At 38.8% G+C, this 27,741-nt stretch overlaps 1 protein-coding gene across 1 annotated transcript in view; it reads left to right on the top strand.

Moving 5' to 3' along the window:
* The first annotated feature begins 939 nt into the window (after positions 1-939).
* Positions 940-27,741, top strand: part of OLFM3 (olfactomedin 3) — a 214,264-nt gene continuing 187,462 nt past the window's right edge. The window contains exon 1 of the mRNA XM_034437365.3: positions 940-1,696. Coding sequence (XP_034293256.1) covers positions 1,628-1,696 — 69 coding nt within the window. The 5' untranslated portion in view covers positions 940-1,627. The remainder of the gene's footprint in view (positions 1,697-27,741) is intronic.

The raw sequence follows: 27,741 nt of genomic DNA, 5'->3' as shown, positions 1-27,741 counted from the left end.
CCAAAATTCAGATCTTGGCAATTGGTTCATACTTATGACCGTTGCAGCGCCCTGGGGTCATGTGATCCCCTTTTGCGACCTTTTGACTAGCAAAGTTAATAGGGAAGCCAGAGTCACTTAACAACCGTGTTACTAACTTAACAACTGTAGTGGTTCACTTAACAACTGTGGCAAGAAAAATCATAAAATGGAGCAAAACTTACTTAACATGTGTCTCGCTTAACTACAGAAATGTTGGGCTCAATTGTGGTCGTAAGTCAAGGACTTACCTGTATTACTCACTGACTGCATTAGATTTGGGCATATTGCAATTGACTAGCAATATATGGTTGGGTGCAGTTATAGAGTAATCATCGGTAGGATATTAATTTCATGCATGGCATCCTAATATATTTATGACGGCAGATTGTTGCCTCTGGTAACTCATTTGGCACCCAACTTTTACACTGTAATAATTCATTTTCAAGCAAAGTTCCAGGCAAGAATTTCCTCAAAGTTGTCTTGAGATGCCAAGGGGTGACACCTTCTATGCACAAAGGCCGGTCCATCCAATTTATCCAATCCCAAGTAAAATTGATGGTGGAAGTGGCCGATTGGCAATAGGAGAGCGGGACACCTGCTTGATCCCCTCTTGCTCTTACCACGCATCTTGATTTAAGGTGGCATCTTCCCTGAGCTAGATACTCATTAGTAAGCTGACTTTCCCCGCCACACCCCCTTTCCAATTGCCTTTTTGAACAGCTCCGGCTTTCCAGTGTAATGGTTTATTTATTTATTTTTTGTGATCTGCGTGTGATCGAAAGAGCGCCTCAGGGAGAGAGGGGGCAAATCTTTCCCTGTATAGTTTCCCATCTCTCAAAACTCCGAGACCCCCTAACGTTGTGCTGCAGGGCTCCCAAAAGAAGCCGGCCAGTCAGAAGCGCGGGAAATCCCTCAGCTGCGTGGTTCTTTCCCCTCCACCCCACCCCCACTCTCCCATCACCGAGCGAGACCGCCTTCTCCGCGGTCTCTCGCGACTTATTAACCTTCCCCAGAGAGCCATCCCTCCCTCTCCCCCCCCCGTCCCTCCCTCCCTCCCCAGGGCGGCGGTGATGTCACATCCGCGCTGGCCAAAGCGCAGGCTTGTCTAGCGCTACTCTTGGGTCCGAAGCGCAAACTTTTTCTTCGGGGCGGGCTGGCTGCTTGCCGGAGAAAGGGAGCCGGAGGCACCTGCGGGGCGTGCGCCGGCGGCCAGCCCACCCATCCACACATCCATCCACACATCTTCCCTCCCTCCTTCCTCCCTTCCTTCCCTCTCGCCTGCCTCTCTCCCTCCCGCGGCTTCTTTGGACTGGGTGCTCACCACCCCCCCCTCCGCCCCTCCGCCTAAGAAGGATGCCTGCGGAATGAATGAGCGCCCCTCGAGCTGCTGCCGCCGCCGCCGCCGCTCCCAGCATTCTGGCTGTGGCAAGCAGGCAGGCAAGGCAAGGCAAGGCAAGGCGGGCGGGCGTGCAGAAAGTGTAACTGACTACAGGGGTCCCTGCAATGACTGAATGAAGGAGAGTCCAAAGGAGGAGGAGGAGGAGGAGAAAGAGGAGAAGAAGAAGAAGAAGAAGAGCTGCGGTCGCCCAGCATCCCCGGGAGCAGCATGCAGCCTTCCGCCCGGATTCTCAACCTCTTGCTTTTGGCTCTTTTGGCTGGGCTGGATCCTTCCAAGGTAGGGAGAGCAAGCTTCTTCTACTCGGACCAACTGTCCTCTTTTCGGTCCTCTTTGCTCTTTTCCCCAACCGAGGTGCCGGGCTACCTCGGGCGCTACTACTACTACTACTTTGAAATAGGGCTCCTCTGCAAGTTGTTGTTGTTTTCAGTCTGCCCTCCCTTCCCTCCCCCCCCACTCCCGGTTGGTTTTGATGGAAGGAGCAATGCGGATCTCTTGGTGTCTCCGATGTGTGCTTTGGACGTGGGGTAGTTTTTCCAGAAAGGAATGGGACGCGGCGGCTGGGAAGGGGGAGGGGGAGGAGAGATTTTTCGTTGCATTTTATATATATTGAGTGCCATCGGATCCGCTAAGATGTTGTAGTTTTGGCCAGAAATGTGCTCAACGCTTTTCAAAGCCAACATGCCTCGAACCCACCTGCTTTATTGTTTTTCAGCGCTACGTACTTAACGTATGTGTGTATATGTATGCGTGTGTGTGTGTGTATATGTTTTCACCTAATGTTGGAAAGTGACCAGGGAGGTTAGCAACAAGAGGATGCTGCAGTTTATCTTCTCCAACAGCTGGAACTACTGTGGCACTCACTTATTCCCTCCCCCTCCGTTTTTTCCCTCCGTAAAAGAAATAGCAACAAAACCGAACTAATCAGTCCCCCACCCCCCTTTTAAGGATGATGGACTTTTCCATAATTTATTAATACAAGTTTGTTTATGGAGTGGCAGATTTATTGAGAAATTAAACCAATGAAGGTTGGAAATGAGCAATAGGGTGCAATGGGTTCCCCCTTTGGGATAATGCTACCACCCTTGTTAGACTCTGGAAGTTGTCCTTGGTGCTAACTAGAATGGACACTAGGATAGCCAAGTGATTGGTGAGGGCTGGGTTATTAATAGCCAACAGAGAATGCATCAAATACTCCAATACTAGGAGCAGATGATGAAATTTTTAAAAAAAGCATGTGCCTTTTTATCACAGAAAAAAAGGGGGTTCCTATGTAATCGCTGTTCCCTCCAGGTTGCAGAAGAGTTGGGTTTTGGGTTTTTTTAGATGAATTTATACATTTAAAAATGATTTGCTCTGCCTGGAATGATGTACGCTTTTAGAGACCAATAAGAATGGTTTTGCACAATGTCATTTGACTATCTGACAATCATTCATTCAACTTCTGAAAAAAGGTCCCATCCAAACGTATTGGGAAGAGATTACTGAACCATGGTAGGCCCAACATTATTCCTGAACCATGTAGTGTTTGGCATAAACCTCAAAGTTTTAGTGAACAATTTGCATATTAGATATATAGGGGGGGGGAAGACTTGGAAAAAATAGCAAGTACAAGTCTTCAGCATTGTGTGTGTTCTCCACAGGGTGGGTGCCAACATTTATTTTAAAGGTATTTGACATGCAAAGCAGAACACGTTTTACATCTTGAGAGATGTCGGAATTGTTCAGACTGAAAACATAGACTTCAAGCTGGCAATTGAGCTCCAAGTTGTAAGCAGTTTTTCTGAAAATCATGATGTAGTAAGGAGAGAGCAAATGGGAAATCAGACATTATAAATAAAGTAAAGGCCATTATTTAGAAAATGTGTACCTGCAGCACTGCTGATTTCACGTTCGAGTAGACTTATTATTTGGCTGCAATTTGTCAGGACGAATTTCATAAAAGACAGCCTTGCCTTCTGTTCAGATTGAAAAGGAAAGAAGCTTAAAATAATGTTGGCCATACCCTATCTGGGTTTTGGGACTTCTCCACTTAAAGCAAATCTGAACACTGATTAAAAATAAAGAAATGAGGTAGAGGATGGCTTAAGCTTTGCTGAGCATCTGAGAGATAATCTGAGCCACTGTGTGGACAAGAGTTGTATATGCATCTCTCAGTTGCTTACGCTGTGATTGTGAGGATCTGAGGATTTTCTTTATCTACAACAGGGAATTATGTTGTCCTCCCAGCCAAGTACCTAGAGGCCGAAGGAAAACAAGGTGAATTTCCATCCCAATTTACTTAATGTGTTGATCCTTAGGCTGCAGACATCTTGATGTTTGATGCACTTTATAGCGAGGTGCCACAATTCTTCAAAGAACGCCAATTTAGAAATTCCCTTAAAAAACAGTGCCATGTTGAGCCAGTGGCCTCAATGATATCATCAGTAAAACGGTTGTTATTAACATTTTTTCTGACTCACAAATTTTTTTTGAAAAGAGCCCTCAATTTTTTAAAAGTTGCTTTCATAAATGGTAAGTAATGAAATAAAAGTAGGATTACATTACAAGTAGTCCTTGACTTATAAACAGTTCATTTAGTGACTGTCCAAAGTTACAACACCACTGAAAAAAGTGACGTAAGACAATTTTTCACAGTTACAACTTTTGCAGCATCCCCATGGTCATGTGATCAAAATTCAGATGCTTGGCAACTAACTCATATTTATGACAGTTGCAATGTCCCGGGTTCATATGATCACCTTTTATGACTTTCTGATAAGCAATGTCAATGGGGAAACTAGATTCATTTAACAACCGGGTTACTAATTTAACAACTGCAGTGATTTACTTAACAGCTGTGGCAAGAAATGTCATAAATGAGTCAAAACTCTCTTAACAAATGTCTCACTTAACAACAGAATTTTTGGGCTCAATTGTGGTCGTAAATCAAGGACTACCTGTAATTCAGGTAGGAATAGGAATTGTCATAAAGTTAAGCTGTGTTAATTTACTCAAGATCAGCAGAGTTTCCTTGAGATTGAAAGCTTTGTAAAGTATATTAAAGTATATATCACAGTCAAAAATAAGTGGGTCTGTACCCCATTGATTTAGCTTTCTTTAGTTTATTTAGTTTTAAATTCTGCAAGATTTAAGCTCTCTTAACCTTTTCCAAATGTCCAGAACTGAAGATAAAATGAATCATATTGCCCGGGGGGGAGGGGGGGCACGTACTTCTAGGAGGCTATAGGGTTACAAAAGAGTACTTGCAGGCCACATACATTTGGCACTCGGGATCTATTATAACAATATAAAAAGGCCCAACAAAGTCTAATCAAACTTTGAAATCATTACAGTTCTTATGACATAAATTCATGTGGTTTTCACTTTCTTTGTCAAATGAACAAAATGGTCTGGACATTTCCTAGACGTAAATATTTTTACACATTTATGTAAAATGGTGAGCAAGAAAGGAAGCATGAAACCATAATGGGAAGGCAGCATACATGGCCCAATCAGTTTTGAAGGGAAATGATTTTGAGTTTGAAGCCAAATAGAATTTTTCCTGAGCCAAACCTAAGTCTAGACTAGGCCGGCCTTCTCCATTCTAAATTTGCCATCTTACCCATCTTTCCTGACTAGATGTTGAAAACAATGTGATTTGCAATCTGCCATTTCTAGACAGCAACAGATTGAACAAGCCAGAAAAAAATGCCAGATGACTTGACAATCTTCTAATGAAAATTATCCATATGAACCAGTGGTGGGTTGCCCCCGGTTTGCACTGGTTCTATAGAACCGGTAGTAAAACTGGTGGGAGGCTCCACCCACCGACCCCGATGTCATTAGAACGCTTCTGCGCAGAAGAGCGCGTGCACACGAACAAAGCAAGCGCGCGGGGGGCACCATTGCAAACCAGTAGTAAAGGTAAGTAGAACCCACCCCTGATATGAACATAGAATACTATCTTGGAGTAATGCAGAACATCACCTAGCATCTATTATTAACTCTTACTGGCAATGCTCTCCAAGGATCTTAAGTAGGCACCTAACATTATAGACCTATTTGGAAACTCCCAAAACTAATCCTTCCTGGCATGTCCTATAGGCCAAACGTCTTCTGCTACCAAACTGTGGGCCTTCCCTTATTGGGAGCTGTGAGTTTCGGTAGAGGGAAGAGAAGGGCCATTCTTTTCTGCTCAGAATTGCCTAATTCCCATACACTTTTATGTGTACGTAAAAGAGTTTTATATTCCTGTTATATTTTTGTTCCACAGGTAGTAAAAACAGAGGTGAATAGTTTGGGGTGAAAAACAGCAAGCCAGTGTCAAGAGGCAGGAGGTTGACAAAAGACCAAAAAAAAAATAAATAAAAAAAATAAAAAAAAATCAGCTGCTTTCCAACCTCCATTATTACACTATACTTTGGTTGCTTAGTTTAGCCCTGAAATATCTTAAGTTCATAATGACAGGAAAGAATTCACATAGGTTATGCAGATAGCTATGTCAATGAGTAAGGATGAGAAATAGGGGTAAGTGTTATTATTTTCCCCCTGCTATAGGCATTTGGGATTGTGGTTTTTTATTATATGGAGAGATTATATATGGCACCAGTGACCTTTCATTTGGTACATGGCACATTAGAGAATATTGTGGCACATCAGAGAATATTGGAACACTATTTTAACATTATAAAAGGGGTTAAAAGCAATCTCAATGTTATCATAGCGAGCTGTGTTATGTAAGCCACCTTAGGGATCTTCCTGGACAGAAAGGTGGAAGAAAACAACTTTAAAAAGAGGCATCATTTCATCCAATGATTTCATATTAACTAAAGCCTCCTGGTATTTTCTAAACCTAGGCAGAGAACCTCTACAACAAAATTAGAAACAGCCTAGAGCAAAATTCTTTTAATTTCTCAGAAGTACTGAATTTCATTCATTTCACAAATTGCGTAGTTTTGGTTTACTTATTTTTTTGCCTTTGAGTGAGTTCTGAGCCCCGGGGACACAGACAAATCCAGGCGGTTTTCTCTAGCAATGCTTTTCAGAAATAGTTTTGCCCTTGCCGCCTTCTTAGGACTGAGAGTGAATAGCCCAAAGTCATTCAGCTGGCTTTGAATCTAAAATAGGACTAGAACTCACAGTTACCCAATTTCTTTTACCTTTAACCAGTACATTAAACTGGCCCCTACCTGCATGTGTAGAAAGTAGGAACAGCACTTAGACTTATATACTGCTTCATAGTGCTTTACAACCCTCTCTAAATGGTTTACAGAATCAGCATGTTGGCCCCAACAATCTGGGTCCTCATTTTACTGACCTCGGAAGGATGGAAGGCTGAGTTAACCTTGAGCCTGGTGAGATTCGAACTGCGAAATTGCAGGCAGCCAGCAGCCAGCAGAAGTAGCCTGCAGTACTGCACTCTAACCACTGCGACACTGTGGCTCCTCCCTCCCTCCCTCCCTCCCTCCCTGTGTGTGTGTGTGTGTGTGTGTGTGTGTGTATGTACTGTATGTATGTATGTATAAATAAATAAACGAATAAAAATGTATATACTCAAGGGGGAGACCTGTATATATATTTTTTCTTTTAAAGTAGACATCCAAAGCTATTTAGGAACTTCTTACAGTAACATGGAAAATAAATTGACAGAGACTCATGCTATCTGATAAACTTCTCCTTACCTCCAGTTAATATGACTTGCTTAAAGTTTTATGCAGATCAGCTACACAGGCATGTTGGCCAACAGTACTCTTTAAGAAGTATCACACAACCCATTTTTTTCAAACAAATCAAGAAACCTCATATGGATTTTTGAAATGTTTAGACATGTTCTAGAGATTCAGAAAGTGCAGGCATAGAAGTACTTAAGTGCATTTTAGATCCACTAAGGTTAACTCTTACCACTCTTAACTCTCAGTTCACTGTGTATTTGTATATACAAATCCCGCCTGGACTACTGCAATGCTCTCTACATGGGGCTCCCCTTGAGGAGCACCTGGAGGCTCCAGCTGGTCCAGAATGTGGCCGCGTGGGTGGTTATGGGAGCGACGTGGCACTCCCATGTGACTCCCCTCCTGCGCGAGCTGCACTGGCTCCCAGTGGTCTTCTGGGTGCGCTTCAAGGTTTTGGTTATCACCTTTAGAGCGCTCTATGGCTTAGGACCGGGGTATTTACGAGACCGCCTTTTGCCACCAGTAGCCTCTCACCGACCAGTACTCTCCCTGAGAGAGGAGCTTCTCAGGGTGCCATTGGTCAAATGGTGTTGACTGGCGGTCCCCAGGGGGAGAGCCTTCTCTGTGGGGGCACCCGCCATCTGGAACGAGCTCCCCTTGGAGATACGGAGGATCCCGGATCTGCACGCTTTCTGCTGTGCCCTCAAAACATTCCTATTCCAGCAGGCTGGCCTGGCTTAACTTTTCTTTTAAACTGTTTTTTAAATTTTAAATTTGTCTTATAAATTGGGGTGTTTTAAATTTGTTTTCTGGGCCAAATTATTTAATTGTATTTTAAATGGATTTTTAACGTTTGTATTATATGTATTTTATCTTTTGGCTGTTCACCGCCCTGAGTCCTTCGGGAGTAGGGCGGTATATAAATTCAATAAATAATAATAATAATAATAATAATAATAATAATAATAATAATAATAATAATAATAATAATAATATATCCATATTTGTATATTGCCATGATTAAGATCCATTTACATAGAATTCAGTTTTTATTCATTTATTTTTTACAGGATTTCATTTCAAGATTGGGTTAAATTTTTCCTATTTTCTGCAGAGCATTGCATGAGCTGCACTTAGTTAGCTATTAATGAAGAATTTTTTAAAAAACAAGTCTTAAATGTGTCAAATGCATTGAAGACTTATTTCAGTGTTTTGGCTGAAGCATGTATTAACTCTGAGAGGAATTTCTGTTTCTTTGACTACCATGACTACTAGTTATCTAGATATTACTGAGATCTTAGGCAAGACTACAAACTGGAACCAAAAGGTTACCATGAGAAAACATAACATTATGTACTGAATATTATGGAGTGATATTTCCAGTAGAAGAAATGTTAAAAATCTGGAAATTCCCAAGTGGGACTGTTAGATAGCATCTCTGTGCTATTTTCTGGAAAGTATAGAGGTGCCTCAGCTGACTTTGGTGTTCTGTGTTCAGTAGGTTGGCTATGCTGCCTACAAAGATCTCTCGAAGTAAGCCATTCTCAAACACAAGCAGAGCATCAATCCAGCGGAGCAGAAGGAGTTGACATTAGCTTGAACCTAAAGATTTAGAAAGTATCTGGGTCAGGGTTGGTCCTGCTGGATAGGCTAGAAAGATTCATGTCTGAATCCCTAAAGAGTCACTGCCAGTCAGTGTCACTAGTATTATTAGACTAAATAGACCACTGGTCTGATTCAATATAAGGCTATTTTCTATGTTCCAGGCATGATCTGTATAAAGATTCCATTCAGATGAAAGGCCTCACTGCACAATCAGAAACTTGCAAGATTTTTCCCAATTACTTCATTGGAGGCTAATTCCATGAGTCTGCAAGGAATTTGCTTCCTTTTTTCTAGGGATTCTTTCTATTTAATCTTACAGAAAGCACCGAAACATAGAACACATTCAATATTAGCCTGTTTTGCACAATTATGACTGGGACATAATCAGTTTTGGAATTTCTCCCAAGTGGTAGGATTCTTCTATATTGTAGCCGTCTTTTTTAGGAATTGGACAGCTTGTAACTGGATTACCAACTGTGGTTTCATGAATTTTAAGTTTAAATTCAATTTAAACTATATCAAATTTAGTTTTTTTTCATCTAACCCATGGTTATTTTTGGACCTGATGACTTTTCAAAATATAACCCCTGAGGTTAAAGCCAGGTGCGGCAGTTTGTCCCAAGAACACTGCACAATCCTGATGTTTGTGGTGTGTAATCAAAGTGAGTAGCAGAGACTGAAATAGCACTCCTGAAATTGTTCCATCATAAGAACAGGTCAATTTTGACTTACATTTTACAGTTGGGAGTGCCTATTTTTAAAGCCTGGAATACTTCCCATAAATTCAGAATAGAATGTTGGAATTATTTCGGTGAGGTCAGAACTGGATGGGATGCTTCAACATTTTTCACACCTTGTAATTGGGATGGAAGTTCATTGAATTAAAGCACATTACGAATGGAGTGTTTCAGATAACATTAAAACTTTTATTTTGTCCCAAAACCATCCCAATCTGACAATTATGGGCATGGTCTAGTAGTTTTTCAAAAGTAGAATGTGTTGCAGAACTGAAAGAGATTTACAGTATTACATAGTCCAGCCCTGAACTTTACAGTTTACTACAAACCATTTTGTTTCTAAAAGTATACTTTTGGAAAATTAACAGACCAGCATTGGGACAAGTGCATTTTCCATAATTTTAGAAGAAAAAGATGTTCTGGTGCTTCCCAAATATTCCCTGAATATTAGGTTTTACACACAGCGAAATGCAATCAAGTATGTTTCCATGAAACATCTCAATCAGACCTATTTAGAACTTAACAGGTCTGATTAACTAAGCTGATTTGTTTAACTACTTTGAGGTAGATGTAGTAGTTTTAAGTTAAACCTAATTCACCCAATGAACTTTGTGACAGAATGTGAAACAGTTGACTTACAACTATGCTTTTTCCCCCTTCCAAATAGTCCCATATTTCCACTGCAATAGCTCAAAGTCTCAGCTTTTAGAAGCAGTTGCCATTTTCTACCAGTTTTTGGTTTGTAATTATTGAGAACAGATTATTGTACAATGTTCTTGCACAGGTATAGTGGTGCCACTGCAGATTTCATGATAGGAAAATTGCCTGAGATATGTGAGTCCTTCTGTGGAAAGCCCATCTAATAATGTTGAATTCATGTTCTAGGGTAGTATTTATTTGTTTGCTGGATTCATACCCTGCTTTGTATTCAGGAAGCTTGCATTCATGTTAAACCATAGCCTTAACTCAAAAGCCAGGACTGGTCCATGCAAAACCTCAGACTTGCGTGCCTCCAACCCCCACTCTGCCATCTTTCCATGTGATTGGAAAAATATGTACCATTTAATTTTGTCTTTGACTGAATGGATATATAAAAATCAAAAGACCATACTTTAAAACACATTCTTGATTCTTTTACAAAGGCAGTAAAAGAAGTCAATATCTTGATTTGAGATTGACTTAACCATAGTTTGATTGAAGGATATATTATTTAATTTGGCTCACTGACTTCTATGATTGGGTGTTGGAGAAGTCATGGCCCCACTGGTACTCAATGTTTTGTGCATCTTTCTGGGATTAAGTGTAGAGAGGCATGAGGCAACATGCAACTTCTAGATAAAATAAGTTTAATTTTGTTTTAGGCAGTTTTTCAAAATTACTTCCCTTCTCTTGTAAGAAAATTACATTCACATCAGCTATTGAATTATTTAAATAGGACAACATAAATGATAGAAGAAGTATCTTCTGCTAATACAAAAGGCTGAGGACATGTCTTTCCCACTTTGAACATGTTAAAAATGCTTTATTCTTGTTGTTGTGTGACTTTCTAGCAAATACTGATTTGAGAAGCCATCATCAGACATTAGCTAATTCAGTGTATATATTTCTCTTCTAATAACCTGGGTATGCCAACGTGTGTAATCTGCTTCATTTCATGTCTCCCTGAATGATTATGTGGAGTTTGTATTTTATTCTCAGTTACAGATACACTAATAGATTCAGGAATGAAAGGAAGTGTGTTTTTGCTACAACTGTATTTGGTAACCATTATAAAGCTCATTTAAAGCAAAACTATAAAAGGAATATCTATAATCATGTTTGTACCCAATTGCTTGCCCCTTGTTCATAATACATTTTAAAAACTAAATATAAAAGTTTTTGCTCTGACCAGGATCAGCCACAGTGTGCCTTGGTCCTTCCATGTGACTTTCTGAGGAAGTTGTTCACCATCATGTCTTTTATAAAAAGCTAAGGAATGTATTGTAATTTAGGGAAAGTCTATTCCTAAATCTCCAGATTAGGCTAGGAATCACCCATGTCTGACATCCTGAAGAACCACTATTTATTTGTGTAGATCAGTCTTCTCCAACTTGGTGCTCTACAGATTATGCTTGCTGGAAATTCTGCTGGTTGACTCAGTGTATCTCAGTATATAATATTAAGCTAACTGGGCCAATAAACACATTAAGTATAACACAATTTTCTGTGTTATTAATATGGATTAAGTAGCCGTCAAACCACGTGTCAAATATAGAGAGAATCTTTTTATTTGTACATTGCTAAAAAGGTTGGGATAGAAACTATAGGAATGAACCATATGCCTCTGTGCCAACGAATTAATCCACTCATATAACTTAGAATTTTGTGCTTATTAACTACACTTTAAACTAGTATCAAAAATTGTATTTAAAGCTTCTGCCCCGTGGTCCTGAATGGTCACTAGAAGCAGCGTGAATATAATTCAGCCTCTGTGCCTATTTTGTCTCTCCCAAGACAGCCAAGCAAGATGTCAGAAAAGGTTATCAATGTTGTGATAGAGATATATGTCTGGAGAGAAAAGAGTGCTTTGTTCGTGAAAGATATTTGGATGGCCACCAAGTGATCACTTTCAGACATTAGTAAAACAAGATTAAACTTGAAATATTCACTTTGATATTTCCGGCAGTTTTCAGATTAATTGTTGCTTTGAATTATTTTTATTAAGGAGGAAAACAAGCGCAGAATGTATTGTATTTGATTTAAGGCTAGAACTAGTATATTCAGTTTTGAAATGGAAATCTAATGTGTGTGCTGCTCTTCCTTCTCCTTCTCTTCCTTCTTCCTCCTAGAGGAAAAATAAAGCTGCTATAAAGTGGGATTTTTCTAAGTGGGCCCACAGACCACTAAGTTGTTTTGAATACTTGAATGGGTTCCATGGTACTGAGGGGGGGGGGAGTTTCCTCAAGGACTGAGGTAAAAAAAGAAATTTCCTGTAATGGATTAAAGGAAAAATAAAAATATTTTATTCCTTAGTCCTGAAACCTAAACTAAAAGGGAGAAGGCTTGTCATCTGACATCAGAAGCTCCCCTCCTTCAGCACTTCTCAGGATTTGTTTTCAGCAACAGGTGTCCTGAAAAACCCTTGATCTAAACATTTATTTTTCATTAATTGTGGTGATCTTGCACCCCAAGATCTGGGCAGGGCTTCATTTGGTAAGCCAGGTGAAAATGGATTTGGCTGTTATCTATATTTCTAAACTTCCTTGTTGAATTACAGTAATGCACCTTTATGAGAGGCTTCCTGTGAAGGCTACTTGAAAGCTACATTGAATGTCCAGTTATCTTGCAGTGGTTATTAATTAGATCTCAGAAATTACATTAATTCTGAGCTACACTGTTGACCAATTTTATTTCCAACCTAATCAGTAGTAAATATCCTGGATCCTAAATATTGGACTTGACCTTTTTTATAATATCGCAGAAAGCAATTTAGTTATTTGCTTTCATTGAAGCTTACTATTTGCACAATTCCTATAACATGGGAAACTGACTTACAGTAACTCAGGCTGTCAATAATCGTGGTAATAATAATTATGTTTATAAACCCCACCATTAAAATGCAGTTAAAAACGCATAAAGCAATAACATTGGAATTGATATGGGGTAATGTATCTCCAAAGCTGCACAAATTCAGGGAGGGAATCTTAAAATATGGGGCAAAGGACATATCTCTGCAACAACTGTAGAGCAGAGGTGCACAATCTGTAGTTCTAAAGCTATGTACAGCCCTTGATAACTCTTTTTGTCTCCTTGGCACCTTCTTTAATCAAGATTGCATTTTATCAATTCTCGTCTAGATTTCAGGTTAGAACTAAGCCAAAACTTTAATTGCAGGATCCAATCTGATTCAGTAAATGGGACCAGTAGTTTTATCTTCCGAGTTTTCAGACTCGTATTGGAAACTATCTTCAAGGAACTTCTCTCTAGCAGAACGTATCATTCGGAAGACAAAACTGTTGGTCGTGGTGACCAACCCAGATTGGATCCTGCAAAATTATCCTGGGACACATATATTCACCTTCAAAACTTTAGTATACTGTATCAGGGGTGAAATCCAGCAGGTTCTGACAGGTTCTGGAGTACTGGTAGTGGAAATTTTGAGCAGTTCGGAGAACCAGCAAATATCACCTCTGGCTGGCCCCAGAGTGGGGTGGGAATGGAGATTTTGCAATATCCTTCCCCAGGAGTGGGGTGGGAATAGAGATTTTGCAGTATCCTTCCCCTGCCATGCCCACCAAGCCACACCACGCTCACCAAGCCATGCCCACAGAACCAGTAGGAAAAAAAATTGGATTTCACCACTGTACTGTATTCAGTTTTAAAGAGAAAACCTAGTGTGTACTGCTGTTCTTTCTACTTCTCCCTCTTCTTCTCACCTTCTTTGCCTTTGGGGAAAAAAAATAAAATACTATAACCTGGGATTTTCCAAACAGGGTCCGACAGAATCCCTAAGGTTTTTTGAAGTCTTGGAGAATAGGTTGCTCTAGCCTAGAGGGGATTATGGTTACTTAGGAAGTGATTTCCAATCTTGCCCTTCAAATGTTTTTGGATGACAATTCTTTAGGGGTCTCTCCTGGAAGTATCTGTTGGAACGAAGGTACTTTTGGTGCATCAGTGGTGCTTCCTGATACAGTTTAGGAAAAGATTTGCTTCCAAACCCAAGATTGCAAATTTCTGCTAAAATGAAAATGTTCAGTTTTGGATCCACGGTAATAAAAATGATTAATGTGTTTCCTTGATATTTTTCTTTTTACTTTTTTAAGATCATAAAATACATTTGGGTGTGCTTCAGAAAAATGCTTAAAAGGAAGGTCTCTCTGACAACCATTCAAATATACACTTGCTCTTGGCTTGCCTTCAAGCACTGTCTTTGGTAATGACTTTTCTTTGAATCATGGCTGTCTAGACTCATTTGGGGCATTTAGCATCATTATTCTACAACTGATGTATTAATTTCAAAAGGCGTGTGGGAATTTGTTTCTAAAAACCAGTTCCCCTCCCCTTGGCATAAATAATAAAAAAGGCCTTAATAGCAAACAATTATTTAATATTGCATCAATAGCTATAGGGCATTTGTATTAGTTTTGAACAATTCTCTGGAAACAGATCTTTTATCATTTACTTACATTATAGTTACTTCCACTAAGGGATATTCACGCATGCAGTATAATTTGCTGTTCTGGAACATTCCTTCGTTATGTTCAAATTGCCACATGGAGTTTCTCTGTAGGACTCATCTGTCACGAAGGGCCATGACTGAGACGGCTATCTTGTTCAATAATAATCAGTTTATCTTTTCTAATTATTCAGGAAGTTTTTTTTTTCCATCTGTAATTTTATAAAAAAGCCTTGCTGGCTATCAGATGATGGACTCTATATGAAACTTTGATCACAAAGGCAATAACTGATTGCTGTCTTCCAAACTTCCTTTTTCCCCTTTGAATTTTCTTTAGAGCTGGTAATCTGGCACTCTCTGAATGCCAATAAAGGAAGATATTTGTAGCTCAGGGTTGAAATGAGAGTCCTTGATGCTCTTAGACTTGGTTGTTTTCTTGCAGAAATTTTATTAACCAGGTAACATCAACAGTGCTAGTCCTGATGATGTTACTAGCATTCACTAGCAATGATGATATTCCCTAGTTTGAGTAATGAAACATCTGCAAGAAAACAACCAAGTTCAGAGAGCACCAAGGACCCCTCACTCTCTGAAAGGGTTCAGATGACAGTGATGGATGGGGAGTTCTGGAGCTGAAATCTCTGGATTTTATCTAGAAGGGATGAGTTGGGAGAAACTGCTGAATGGTAGTGAAAAACGTGGCAGAAAAGATGTTTTGGTGTGTGCTTTTCCTACCTTGCTACATGAAGGGAAGAAATGTAAAGTATAAATGTAGGTCTCCTTCTGGTCATTCAGACAAATGTGTAGAGTTTACAATGAATAATAGAAAAATAGGATGAGAAGATGAAGGATAAAAGATCAGTCCATGCACAAGTTTGTCTTTTATTCAGTTTCAAACTCTTGCATGTTTAGGCAAATTCCAGAGAAGGGCTTTCAACACATATCAAGCAACTTTTGAAAGTGAAGAAAGAACTAAACAAGCAGTATGCATCTTTGGAAGAAGGTATGGTATTCAAAGAGGAGTTTTGATTCTCAGTATGATACTTCCAGGTGTCAGTGTACTTGGGGATATTTTCTCAGTGACTGAATCAGGGGTGGGTTCTAAATTTTTTTTCTACCGGTTCTGTGGGCATGATTTATTTTGTGGGCGTGGTTTGATGGTTATGGGACAAACAATTCTTTAGGATTTAGCAGAGGTACTGGTCTACCAGGCTTTTAACTGCTTGCAGAGCCGTACCGGTCTACCCATTTGTTTTTGGAGTGCACTGGTCTACCACCAAACTGCCTTTTACCGCTGATTAGCTGTAGGGCGGCCCTTTGAAGCGCCTTGGCAAGAGTTTAAACAGCTTTTTGCTGCTCTGCCACCACCGAGAGCATCAGAAACCGCTTTCAGGCAGAATTGAAACTGGCAATTGAGATTGGCCTCAATTGCCAATCTACCACCACTGAGCGGTTTACAAGGAGCGGATCGGTTCTAGCCAATCAGTTGGGAGGCTTCTTGGCTTCTCAATTTAAAGCTAAGGTGTCTTGTTTTTTTTTTCTCTCTCTCTCTCTTCTTTGTCAAGTGAGCCCTGATTTTTTCCTTCTAGCCAATCAGCTGGGACTCGGGAGGCAGCGAATAGATTGGGGGTGGGGCCAGGCAGAGGTGATATTTACTGGTTCTCCGAACTATTCAAAATTTCCACTACCTGTTTGCAAGAACTGGGGAGAACCGGTAGCAACCCACCACTGGACTGCATCCTCTCTCTTCTCTTATTATTAAATTCTTTAAAAGAAATTATGGCACAGTAGCATCCTGTAAAACAAAGCATCGACCTAAATACAATTTTTATTTATATGATGTATGGCATTGAAATGATAGCAGATGCCATTTAATACCTAATTCATCCATTTATTTCCCAAATTACAGAAGCAAGCTGGGTTAGTAAATGGGAGATATCCCGGGAGACTTGAGGGAATACTCAAGTATCCCGGGTAAGTGGGAACTTGATAATTGATGCCCACCATGACAGCTAATTTGGCTCCTAAATTTCTAAATGTGCCCACTAGTCCCCATCTATCATGGGATGATATTATTATCATCAAACACGTTTTGTTCCAGTCAGAAAGCATTCCAGTAAATCAAAAACATTACACCTATTACTGTATTTTTCGGAGTATAAGACGCACTGGAGTATAAAATGCACCTTAGTTTTTGGGGAGTAAAATAAGAAAAAAGCTGATTGGTGGGTGGATCGGCCTCCTGGAATACCCCCAGTCAGCTGTTTCCAGAGGTGAATTTTAGCAACAGGTTTGTTGGTTGTGAGTTCTGTGCCTTGCTTTTTTTTCTGCCTCTGAAAGCCTCCAAAAAAGAGCTTCAGAAAAAAAAAGGCTTTTTTTCTGAAGCTTCTTTCAGAGGCTTTTATTCTGAAGGACTATCTGTACTCTGTTCAATCTCCTTTCTTTGGTATTGGTATAAAGATTAATCTCTTCTGATCTGTTGGTTATTGTGTCATTCTCCAGATTTGTTAGCATAGTTTGGTTAGAACCTTTACTGATTCTTTTTTTTTGTTGCTTGCCATATTATTTTAGATAAAAGACTTTCAGAGGCATTTTTTCTGAAGCTTCTTTCAGAGGCTTCTTTCAGCCTCTGAAATCTCCGTTTGCGAGGCTGGGCGAGGCTACATTCGGAGTATAAGACGCACCCAGATTTTCACCCTCATTTTTTGGGGAAAAAGATGCGTCTTATACTCCGAAAAATATGGTAATAGATCCAGTTTCCTAATTGTAGCTAAATCTTGTCGCCTTGCAGGGAGATGGGCGGCAAACAAATTTAATAAATAAAATAAACAAACATGGTCCTTTAAATCCTCTAGAACAGGGGTGTCAAACTCGTGATGACACATTGTCACATGACATATTGCAACTTTTTTCCCCTTCGCTAAACTGGGGGTGGGCGTGGCCAGCACATGACACATCCTGCCCCCCGGGCCATGAGTTTGACCCCCTTGCTCTAGAACAAAGGAAAAAAAATTCAAATATTTTTAACCAAGCTCACATTTTATCCTAGGCTGCATCATAATGGGGTGGAATATAGCCTTCCAATAGTGTATCAAGTAATCACTCTGTATATATTTGAAATGCGTGTAATGCTGAGATTTTCCACTTTGGAGACTGATTTTTATTAATATTGATCTGTGTATTTATCCTTGTTGGGAGTAATTGCATGAGTTGCTTATAATATAATACAATTGATTTTATTTTTCTGTCCTCCACCAAAGCCCTAGATTTGGCACCTGTGGACACTATAGTCATTTAGTGGAGACCTTTAGGGAGTCTGAGGGTGGGGGAGCAAGAAAAGGGAATCGCCCCTTTCTCCACATAAACGAATAGAAGCCAGTCTTAGTAAGAGGGGTTGCTTGAAAACAACTGAAAGAGATCTGTCATAGCAATAGATATGCTACGAGTATTTACTGAGCTTGATGTATATTTAGCGATGAATTGTTTGTGATATCCAGTTCAGGTTAATTATTTGCCTTGTTGTGTATTTACTTAAATAATTTAACATAAATTATTTATGTGTGTTCTGAATAAACATTTTGAATGTGGAAAAGAAAATTATGAAAAGTGAAATTTTTTGCTAGGCTTTGGCACAAGCAAAAAGGTTCAGCGTAGACCCTACAATTGTGTGAAAGTAATACAATTGACTTGAATACATTTCAAAGGGGGATGATTTGAGGTAAGGCCAAATGAAAAGATTCTTCCTCATCCTCCCTTCTTGACAATGTGTTTTCCTGCTGTCCTTGGGAGGGGAAATACAGGTAGTTCTTGACCTACAGCCATTTGTTTAATGGCTGATCAAGATTCTGACAGTGCTGAAAAAAATTACTTTCAGTCGGTGCTCACACTTATGACCATCACAGCATTACCATGGCCACATGATTAAAATCCAGGCACTTGTCAACCTGAGCATATTTATGATTGTTGCAATGTCACAGAATCACGTGATCATCATTTGCAATTTTCTCAGGGATCTTTTGACAAGCAAAGTCAAGCTGAATTTACTTAATGATTACAGCAGAAAAGGTAATAAAATTGGCTGTTACTCAATGACCCCATCACTTAGCAACAGAAAGTGTGGTCATAATTGCGGTCTTAAGTCAAGGACTACTTCTACATCACTTGGAAAGTGATTGTTGTTTTTCAGCTTTACTCTTGGCAAAGCAAGAGTAGTAGAGGCTCATTTTTCTGTGACTGCTGTTGCTTTGTAATGGAGCTGAGGAGCAGGGGGAAAAAAGGAAAGGAGTTATTTTTTTTCTCCCTGCTGCCTTCCTCCCTCCTCCCACCAACCACCTTCCCTGTTTTTCTTCCTGTTAACTACCATTGGAAGTAAACATATTGCATCACTTTTCTTTTATTTAAATAATTGGATACAATGCACAGGTCATGCTTTGTAAAAGACGAAATCTGTCAAAAGTAAGATTAATAGCTAAAAGTCTTTGATTTTAGCTTTGGTTTTCCTTTTTAAAAAGAAAAGTGCCTATCATTTTCTTTGTTTGAGGCAGAGCTAGCTAAAATGTGATGTTCTGGTAGTACCTCTGAGGATAAAGATTGATCAATCTACTTCTCAGATTGATAGTTACTAGTGGTTCTGGCAAGCAAAATCTTTGCCAATTGGGAATAGATAGAAGAAATTGTTTTGCTAATTTTTCTATTGTTTGGTGAGTAATTGTTATGAATTCAGCAGATATTATACAGTTTGGCAGTACATGCCTAAAAAATGATTTAGAGGAAATGCTTCAGACCTTGCATGAATATTGTATGTCTGCAATTCATTAAAGCAGCCCAGCCCTTTTAAGACTCACACAGAAGGTTTAAAAAAATGGGCTGCTTTAACAAATACCAGAGAGATATTGTGTTTGTACAAGAAGAACTTTTTCGAAATCATTTTTGAAACATGCACTGTCCAGCTATAGATCAGTAGCTTGTCATAAACCCTGCCAATTATGACAAGATAGGTACAGTAGTGCTTTTTGCCAGGTACAAAAAAATTGATTTTTGTAGTGGGGAAAGAACCTACCATGCAGACATATACATATACACATCTTTTGTGATTATTTGGGTAATGAATGTTTATATATTGCAGATGTTTGAAACAATTACAGAATTGTGACTTATATGTAGGATCAGGCAGGATTGTACATTAATGTATTGAAACAGAAATGGAAGGATATAGGAAAAAGATTGTGAAATAGAAATAATTTATTGGGCAAATGAGGATTAGGTGGAAGAATCAAGGAAGGGCTAAATCTATAAAACATATCTACTTCACCAAAGCTCTTCACAATATTTTGATAAAATAAAGCTAACAAAGAGCAGAGAATCAAAGCAAATTTCAAGTTGTCCTTGACTTATGACTGTAATTTGGCCAGAGTTATGCTCATACTTTATGCTATTTGTTAAGCAGTTCATCATAGGACTGTGCCCAATTTTATACTTTTTTTTTGCAGTGGTTAAGTGAATGCTATGATTGTAAAGCAATCACTGCACTTGTTAAGTGAACTCATTGTTTACTCATTGGGTGTTTCTTGCTGGAAACCAGAAATAAATTTTGTTCCCAGCCCCCCCCCCCAAAATAACATGGTCATGTGACTACAGTATGCTGCAGATGGATGTAAATATGACCCCATTGCCGACACCCAAAATACGATCACGTGATCATGGGGGGATGGCTGTCTGTTGAAACTTCAAATCTGGGTGCTAAGTACCTTTTGGGGGAGGTCTGTCATAATTTCAAATAGTTGCTAAGTGATCAGTCGTAAGTTGAGGACTACCTGTAGTATTATAAAGGATTCAGCTTTTCTCCCTGGAAAGACAGTGTTTGAAACTCCCAACTAAAATGCCTCTTGTATTTAGAAGGGAAGCCTCTCGGTCACTTTCCTCCCCTTCTTCCTTCTTTATCTCCATCTTTATGTTTCCATGTAAGAAAAAGAAGAAACATAGTAATTTTGATTTTGCATACCTCACTGACACAAATCACTGTTAAAAGTTATGGAAGGATTCAGATTTGTTGGTTGGTTGTAGTGAAATTTTGCATCAGCTTGAAGAAATCTGCCTGAAGTGTCATGATCCAGTCCTAGATTCAAGCAAAACTTCTATTGTCCCTCTTTCTTTAATCCAATATGTAACAAATATTAATTAATAAACAAACAAACAATGGCTAAGAAGGAGAAGGCACTGTGAAAATGTAGCTAATATCTCCAAATTTGATACCTCATTAGAGTAGTGCCAATCTTTCATGCTAGATTATATAACATTGAATTACCATATTCTTTTGAAATGGAGTAAAATGCTATTGGTGGAAATCTTGGATAGAAGGTAATAATCTCTAGTGATTTTTCCCCCCCGGTGATAGCTACCCTATTTTCTCTAGTTCAAAATGGCCTGTGTTTTCTCATTTCCCCCCGAAACTTGCATTGTCTGAAGGGCCATGTCTGATTTTGTTTGGCACTCACTCCAAAAATGGCAAGATAGAGTCCTTTTTGAGTGAAGGATTCAAGAGTTTTGAGAAGTTAAATTTTGCCCTTGGCATACCCTCAAAAGGAACAAAAGGACCCAGACTTTGGAAGCCCTCAATGCATGTGCATAGGCCATATGCAGTTCCATTTTGCAATCCTGTCAAGGTGTCTGAACTTAGAAATAGTGACTAGCCCAAAGACATCAATTTGTTTGGGGACTGATGATCTGAATCTTCTTTATTGAAGTCTAACATCTTAGTTGCAAGAACATCTCTCTGTTTCCCAGAAGAACCTTCTTCCGCTGACATTTAATCATAATGCATAATTAACACATGCTAAAACCAAACAAAAGCTAACCCTGATTAATGTACCTTGGTTGTGGTCCATGAAATTTGGAGGACCCAATGGCTTAATTCTGCCACCCACTTCGCACTAGCTTAAATGAATGAGAAGGATTGAGATATATATATTCCTTATTCCTGATAATGCAGACAGATGGTTACTATCTATACTGTAAAAAAAAATTCTTTGAAAATATTAAATGCTGTTCCTGTTATGATAAAGCTTTTGAAAACTCAAAACACACATAAACAAATGCTAGGAGAAAGTGGTGCAATTATTGTTAATTAGTAATCAAGTATACAAAATGAGATGAGCAACATTTTCTCCAATTCATAAAAAGAAGACAATAAGCAACTAAATTTGCTTATATTTCCTTAAAAGCATATTGTTAGATTTGAGACTGCAATACATGCCCCATCTTTTCTTCATATGAAATAAACTTAGCATGATTTCTAATTGCTTGATCCGAAGTGAGCATTAACACAATGCACTACCCAGTTACAAAGGAGTACTTTGATTTATGATTATTTAGCTCAACGATCTTCATCTTAAATCAGCCTCAACCAAAGCACTTCATTTAACTGTGTTATTTATTAAGCTGAATGTTTCTGTCATCAAACATTCTAATCAGCCAGCTATTCAGACAGATTTCAAAGACGGATGCTGCTCTGTCTTCGGAAAGTTGTCCGTCTACAGTTGTTTCAGATTCTTACTTAACTTTGTGAGATCAAGGAAATTGTGCATTTAGAGACACTGATGCTGCATTATAAGCATTAAGCTTCTAATGCTTCTGTCCATGGTGCTGACTGGGTATTGTGGGGTTACTTCTCTGTTGAAATCTTGTTTCAGTCGTGTTCAAATCCTGATGATTTCATAGACATGCCCATTTCATTTTTTTCTGGAACACTAAGGAAATGATTTGTACTGACACATTCTAGAACAGTGATGGTGAACCTTTTTGCCATCGCATGCCAGGAGTGGGGGGGGAAGTCGCGTATGCACCCTGCCCCCACGCATGCATGTGCGACCCCCCCACTCCCCCTCCCCTCCGCTCCTGGCACGCAATGGCCTGTTTTTCTCTCTCTCCAAGCTCCAGAGCCTTTCTAGGAGCTTGGGGAGGGCGAAAACAGCCTTCCCCACCCCCAGAGGCCCTCCAGAGGCAGGAAATGGGCCGTTTGCCAACTTCTGGTTGGACTGGAAGTTGACAAATGGCCCATTTCCTGCCTCCAGAGCGCCTCCGGTGGGAAGGCCATTTTTTCCCTCCCCAAGCTCCGGAAAGGCTCTGGAGCCTGAGGAGAGAGAAAAATGGGCCTTCCCCCCACCCCCAAGGCCCTCTGGAGGCAGGAAACAGCCTGTTTTCTTACTTCCAGTGGGCCCCGAAGGCCCGAACATTAGCTGGCCGGCATGCGCATGCGCGCCAGAGCTGAGCTCGCATGCCCTCTGATATGGCTATGTGTGCCACCTGTGGCACGCGTGCCATAGGTTCACCATTACAGTTCTAGAATCTTTTCTTTATCACTCTAGCTACAACCATTGGATTTTTCTGGTGGACACACATTCAAAATATTAAGCAGATCTGACCAATAATGGCTATCTTCAGAACTTTATATGTGTAGAATTACCAAGGTTATTTGATGTGGTTGCTCTCAACGTCCTCTCTATCTCCCCTGAAGCACTGAAGTATCTTTATCTCTTTTCTAAGCCTACTTCCTGGCTCTGTGAGGGGCCTAGAAGCATTCTTAAAAAGAAAGGTGGTGTTAGAGTTACTTTACCTTGCTAGTTTGCCTATTTTTTTAAAATTCCCTTATTATGAATCTTTTTAAAAGATGAGTACAATGCCTTGGTCTCTGCACCAAGATTGTATTTCTATTCTTTGTTCATATTTTCTCAATTAATAAAGCTAATTAAGTGGGAACTATGCAGAAAGATGAAATAATTTAGGATGTGCTCAGAAGGGACAGGTCATGCAATATAGCCTCATTCACATTCAAATTTAAGATCACCCATGAATTTGGCAGTAGATTCACTGAAAATGGATAGCAAATTGTGTGACTTAGCAGTGGGTATTGGCTTCAGGGACTTTAAAAGGGGGTATAAAAGAAGAACATGGAGCTATTTCAATCATCCTTTCTAAGGTGGGTAAATTGAGGACCCAGTTTGTGGGGGCAATAAGCTGACTTTGTATAAATATATATATACAAAAAAGGATGAAGGCTATTGCTTAGCGCATTGTAAGCCGCCCTGAATCTCCGGAGAAGGGCGGCATATAAATCAAATTTAAAAAAAAAATTAAACCACTGACTATTGGCTTGCCGGAATTTCAGGCAGACTATGTCCTGTCCTGTCTGCAGATATTGGAAACTGAACCTGGGATCTGTTGTATGCAGAATAATACTTTACCACTAAAGGATGGCTAATAATTGGAATTGTTTAGTTGCCTTTTGGAACAGATCAACAGCCCTTCTAGCACTCTTAAATATTTAAGGTCCACAAATTCTCAAACCATAGTTACCAGCTGATCATGGTTGTACATTCTGGGATATTTTTCAAAATTCAATTCAGTATTATTACATGATTGGTAAAGGAGGATGTTTTGCCTCTTTTTTCCTATTATTCTTATAAGATGTTCATATGAATGACATTTCATAATTTGTATATAAAGTCTTAACATTAACTGATATATTAATGCAAATCAGAACTTTTTTCATTAAGTGGGTAGTCATTTGTAAATGCACTATATCAGAGTCTTGATTAAAGAGATGAAAAAGCAAATAAATTAGAGTTTATTTGCTGAACACAATACAAAAATGATGCTGTTTTCTTATTGTAATTTAAATGTACCATTAGATATTTTGCAAAAAAGGGAACATAGTGTTAAATTGAAATCTGTGAGAAATACAATGGTTTGAGGATATAAAGCTGACCAAAGAATATCGGATATAAAGAATTCCCTTTGAACTGAATGGCATTTCTTAAAGTAAAAAGATAAGAAAATTTAGCTCAATTCAGCCAACCAAAGACATTAGGAGAGATTTTAATTTATTTAACTATTATAGTTAATATATATGTCCACCCAATTTAAGCATCCTACAAGCGGCTCACAGCTGCAGAAATACAGAAATCAGGCTCCATTAACAGTTTTGCATCCGAGTTCTAACAGTTCTAACTTCTGAGAGAAAAAGTATGTTTTCACAGCCTTCCAAAAGAGTCAAAGCCATCTGGATCTTAGAAGGGAGACAGTGGCATCTTGCAAGTACCACAACAGACAAGACACATCTCCTATTTTCCACAAGATGGCATTGTTTCATAAAAGAGACCCAGAGCATAGCAAGGACCGGGGCATAGCTTTCCATTTGAATGTAAATAGTGTCTTATTTAACTCCCATCCCCTTTTAATGTTGTTAATATCTAACAAGTTAGATAATTAAATGCCTTACTAGTCAAAAGGCATCAGCTGCAATCCTAAACTCGCTCTTCATTTAGGAGCGGGTTGATATAATACAATTTTGTGCCCAGTTTTGCAGAATTAATGATGCACATAAATTTGGGGTAAAGTTTCATCCATAAATCACAATTATACATATCAAGTTATTTTAAAAAGGAGTCATTACCAGTTAAATTATTCATTCAGTGCTTAGATCTCAGTATTTTCAATATAATTGTAATAAAAATATAAGCTCACATTTTCTCCTACTCTGCCTGGACAAGCTAGCTGTCCCTCAAGCCTGAATCACAGTTCTGTTAGGGGGCTGTTTTTTTCCCCCCGTGTGCACGTAAAATTTGATATGGTTTCTTCTACTCTACCAGATTTTCCAGGCAGAATAGAAAAATGTAATTTTTTTGGAGCTTAGCTGCAATGTGTATGACAATTCAGTTACCAATTCTCATAAACTGGACCAAACAAGCCAAATAATTCTTGTGTTTATGATACAATCTATTGTTGTACAAGTTTCTGTCATTTCAGTCCATTGCATAATATAAACTGGGACAGACTTAGTGACCTAGTAAACATGATTTTTTAAAAAAAAAAACTCTTCTAACAAAGGATATGTCAATCTTAGACATTCATAGAGGCTGTGTCTTTTGAAAGACTACCTTTGTTCTTCAGATATATGGAGATCCTTGCTAAGCATTCAGAAACAATAGGAGTTGATTTTTATATAAAAAAATATTGTGAAGTTTTCAATATGGAAATCTTTGCATTTAAAGCATTTTCTAAATTTTTTCACATGTCTGCACAGAGCCACGCTGCTGTGAATAATAGTAGACATCTGAGACTTGGAAACATAATCATATTATTTGTTTTATTATCAGAAGCTTGAAGTGCTGATATTGATATTTTTCTACTTCAGAAACTCATACTGTAGCTATTAGAAAATTAATTTGTATTTCCTAATTTGCTCTGTGCTGCTGAGATGCTAATCGTACAGTATAATGTCAAAGAAGCTGAAGCATAAAAAAAAAAAATTGCTGGGTGATCCCAAATCTTAGACTGCAGTTCTAAAAAAGCACTTTCCTTTGGATGCAATGGAAGTCAATTATTTTAGCATTTAGGGGGGAGGGAGAGGAAAGGGGTGCAGGCAACGCTGATCCAAATTTGAAATGCACCTTTGCTCAGTGATTTGGAAAGTTACCTAATTCAGCCTGCATTCCTTTGCTAACTGCTTAATTCATTGTGATACTGAAATCAAGTCTTCGGTTTAGAAATCCAGAGCTTCATGCCATCCTATTGATTATCCTTGAAAAATCGAACAGTGATAGCTTGTTTGCCTTGACAACTTGATTGAATTCAGAGGCACAGTTGTCTCATCTGTAATTATGAAATCTGCATTCAGAACAAATGGGCCTAAGCCAAAGTATTAATTATCATACTATTTTGGGTAGATTGTATAGGATAGATGAGCAATAGTTCTAATAAGGAATTTTCCTATCCCAATTTTTGGGAGGGTGTGGGTGGGAAGATACCAATTCCACCAATTCAGAAACAGTTTATATTACAAAAATAAAGACTAAACCTGCAAAATTAAATGGAATATATATCTTTTTAGCTGTACCAAATAAATTTCTGGCTGAAAAAACATGAGAATGGCAAAAATATACATTTTTCTTCTCTTCCCACTATAACATTTTTATTTATATTGAGATTTGTGCCAAGGTGCACATCTGGGAATATATTTTCTGTATCTCCCCATCAGCCTCCAAATCTCCCTCAAATGTTTGTGAAATCTTAGATTTATTTCAAAGTAGGATCTTCATATCAGATAGATCTCTCCCAGTTCAAGTTGGACTCATAAATTTATCCGAATGCCTCTTTCTATTAATGGCTTACCTTTTGGAGTAGCTTGTTTGGTCTTTCACTATAAACTAATAAGAAATATGAAGGTGCTAAATTACAGAAAAGTAGTTTCTAAAGTAAGTCTGACTTTCCTGTTAGTATCAGTCATATTTCATGAATAATTCATACAAAGTCAACTCTCGTTTTTCGTATTAATATATATCATGGGTTTATCTAAACAAGTTACCTGATAAATCTGGATTTTTTAAGGGGCTGAAATAGGAGCCATACGTGGGTTCATTGGGAGATATAGGGGAAGAAATTTGGAGTATAAATGTTATTACGGTATATAAATTATGAAGGGAGGAGGGGAGTGTCTTTTTCAATGTTAAGATTCTCTATCACTTTATTTGTTATTGCAGACCTTAAAGAAAGAGGTGATAATTTGCATTTAAATTATTAAACAATTTTGAAATGAAATAAGTAGCATTTTCTGATTACGTGGCTACTAAAAATCCTTCTTCAGTACTTCCTTTTGCAATTAAGAGGGTCCTCAGTATGTGTTTTGAACTTAAGTCACAATCCTTATCACTAGATTTATTTTCTTAATGGACCGTGTATGTATCCTATTCCATATACAGATTGTGCAGTTGAAGATATTTTGTTTGGCTTTGCAAAAATGTAACTAGAGACATTCCAATTACGCAACTTATTTCCACAATGGTACCCAAGTGGCTTCTCAACAATTGCTGTCTGCTGTTCCTTCAAAGGATTACAGTGCAGATAGTGCTATAATTTTAGAATTCTCTTTAGAGATTTTTCTGCAGATTTTAAATGGCCTCTCAAGATTCATGAGCCAAACTAATGTTCAACTGAAGATATTTTTGCGTACGTGTTTTCTGTTTGGTACAAATTGTAACTGCTGCTGTACATAAATAAGTATATGCATATATCAGATCATCATAAAACCTATCTCGCTTGTACTGATCCTATACAGGTAGTTCTCGATGTACGACCACAATGGAGCCCAAAATTTCTGTTGCTAAGTGAGACAGTTAT

The sequence above is a fragment of the Pantherophis guttatus genome, chromosome 3 (genome assembly GCF_059756535.1).
Source record: "Pantherophis guttatus breed Tessera chromosome 3, ASM5975653v1, whole genome shotgun sequence".
Lineage (NCBI taxonomy): Eukaryota > Metazoa > Chordata > Lepidosauria > Squamata > Colubridae > Pantherophis > Pantherophis guttatus.
Note: the sequence above shows the minus strand (reverse complement) of the source record. Positions and strands in the feature narration are given on the sequence as shown.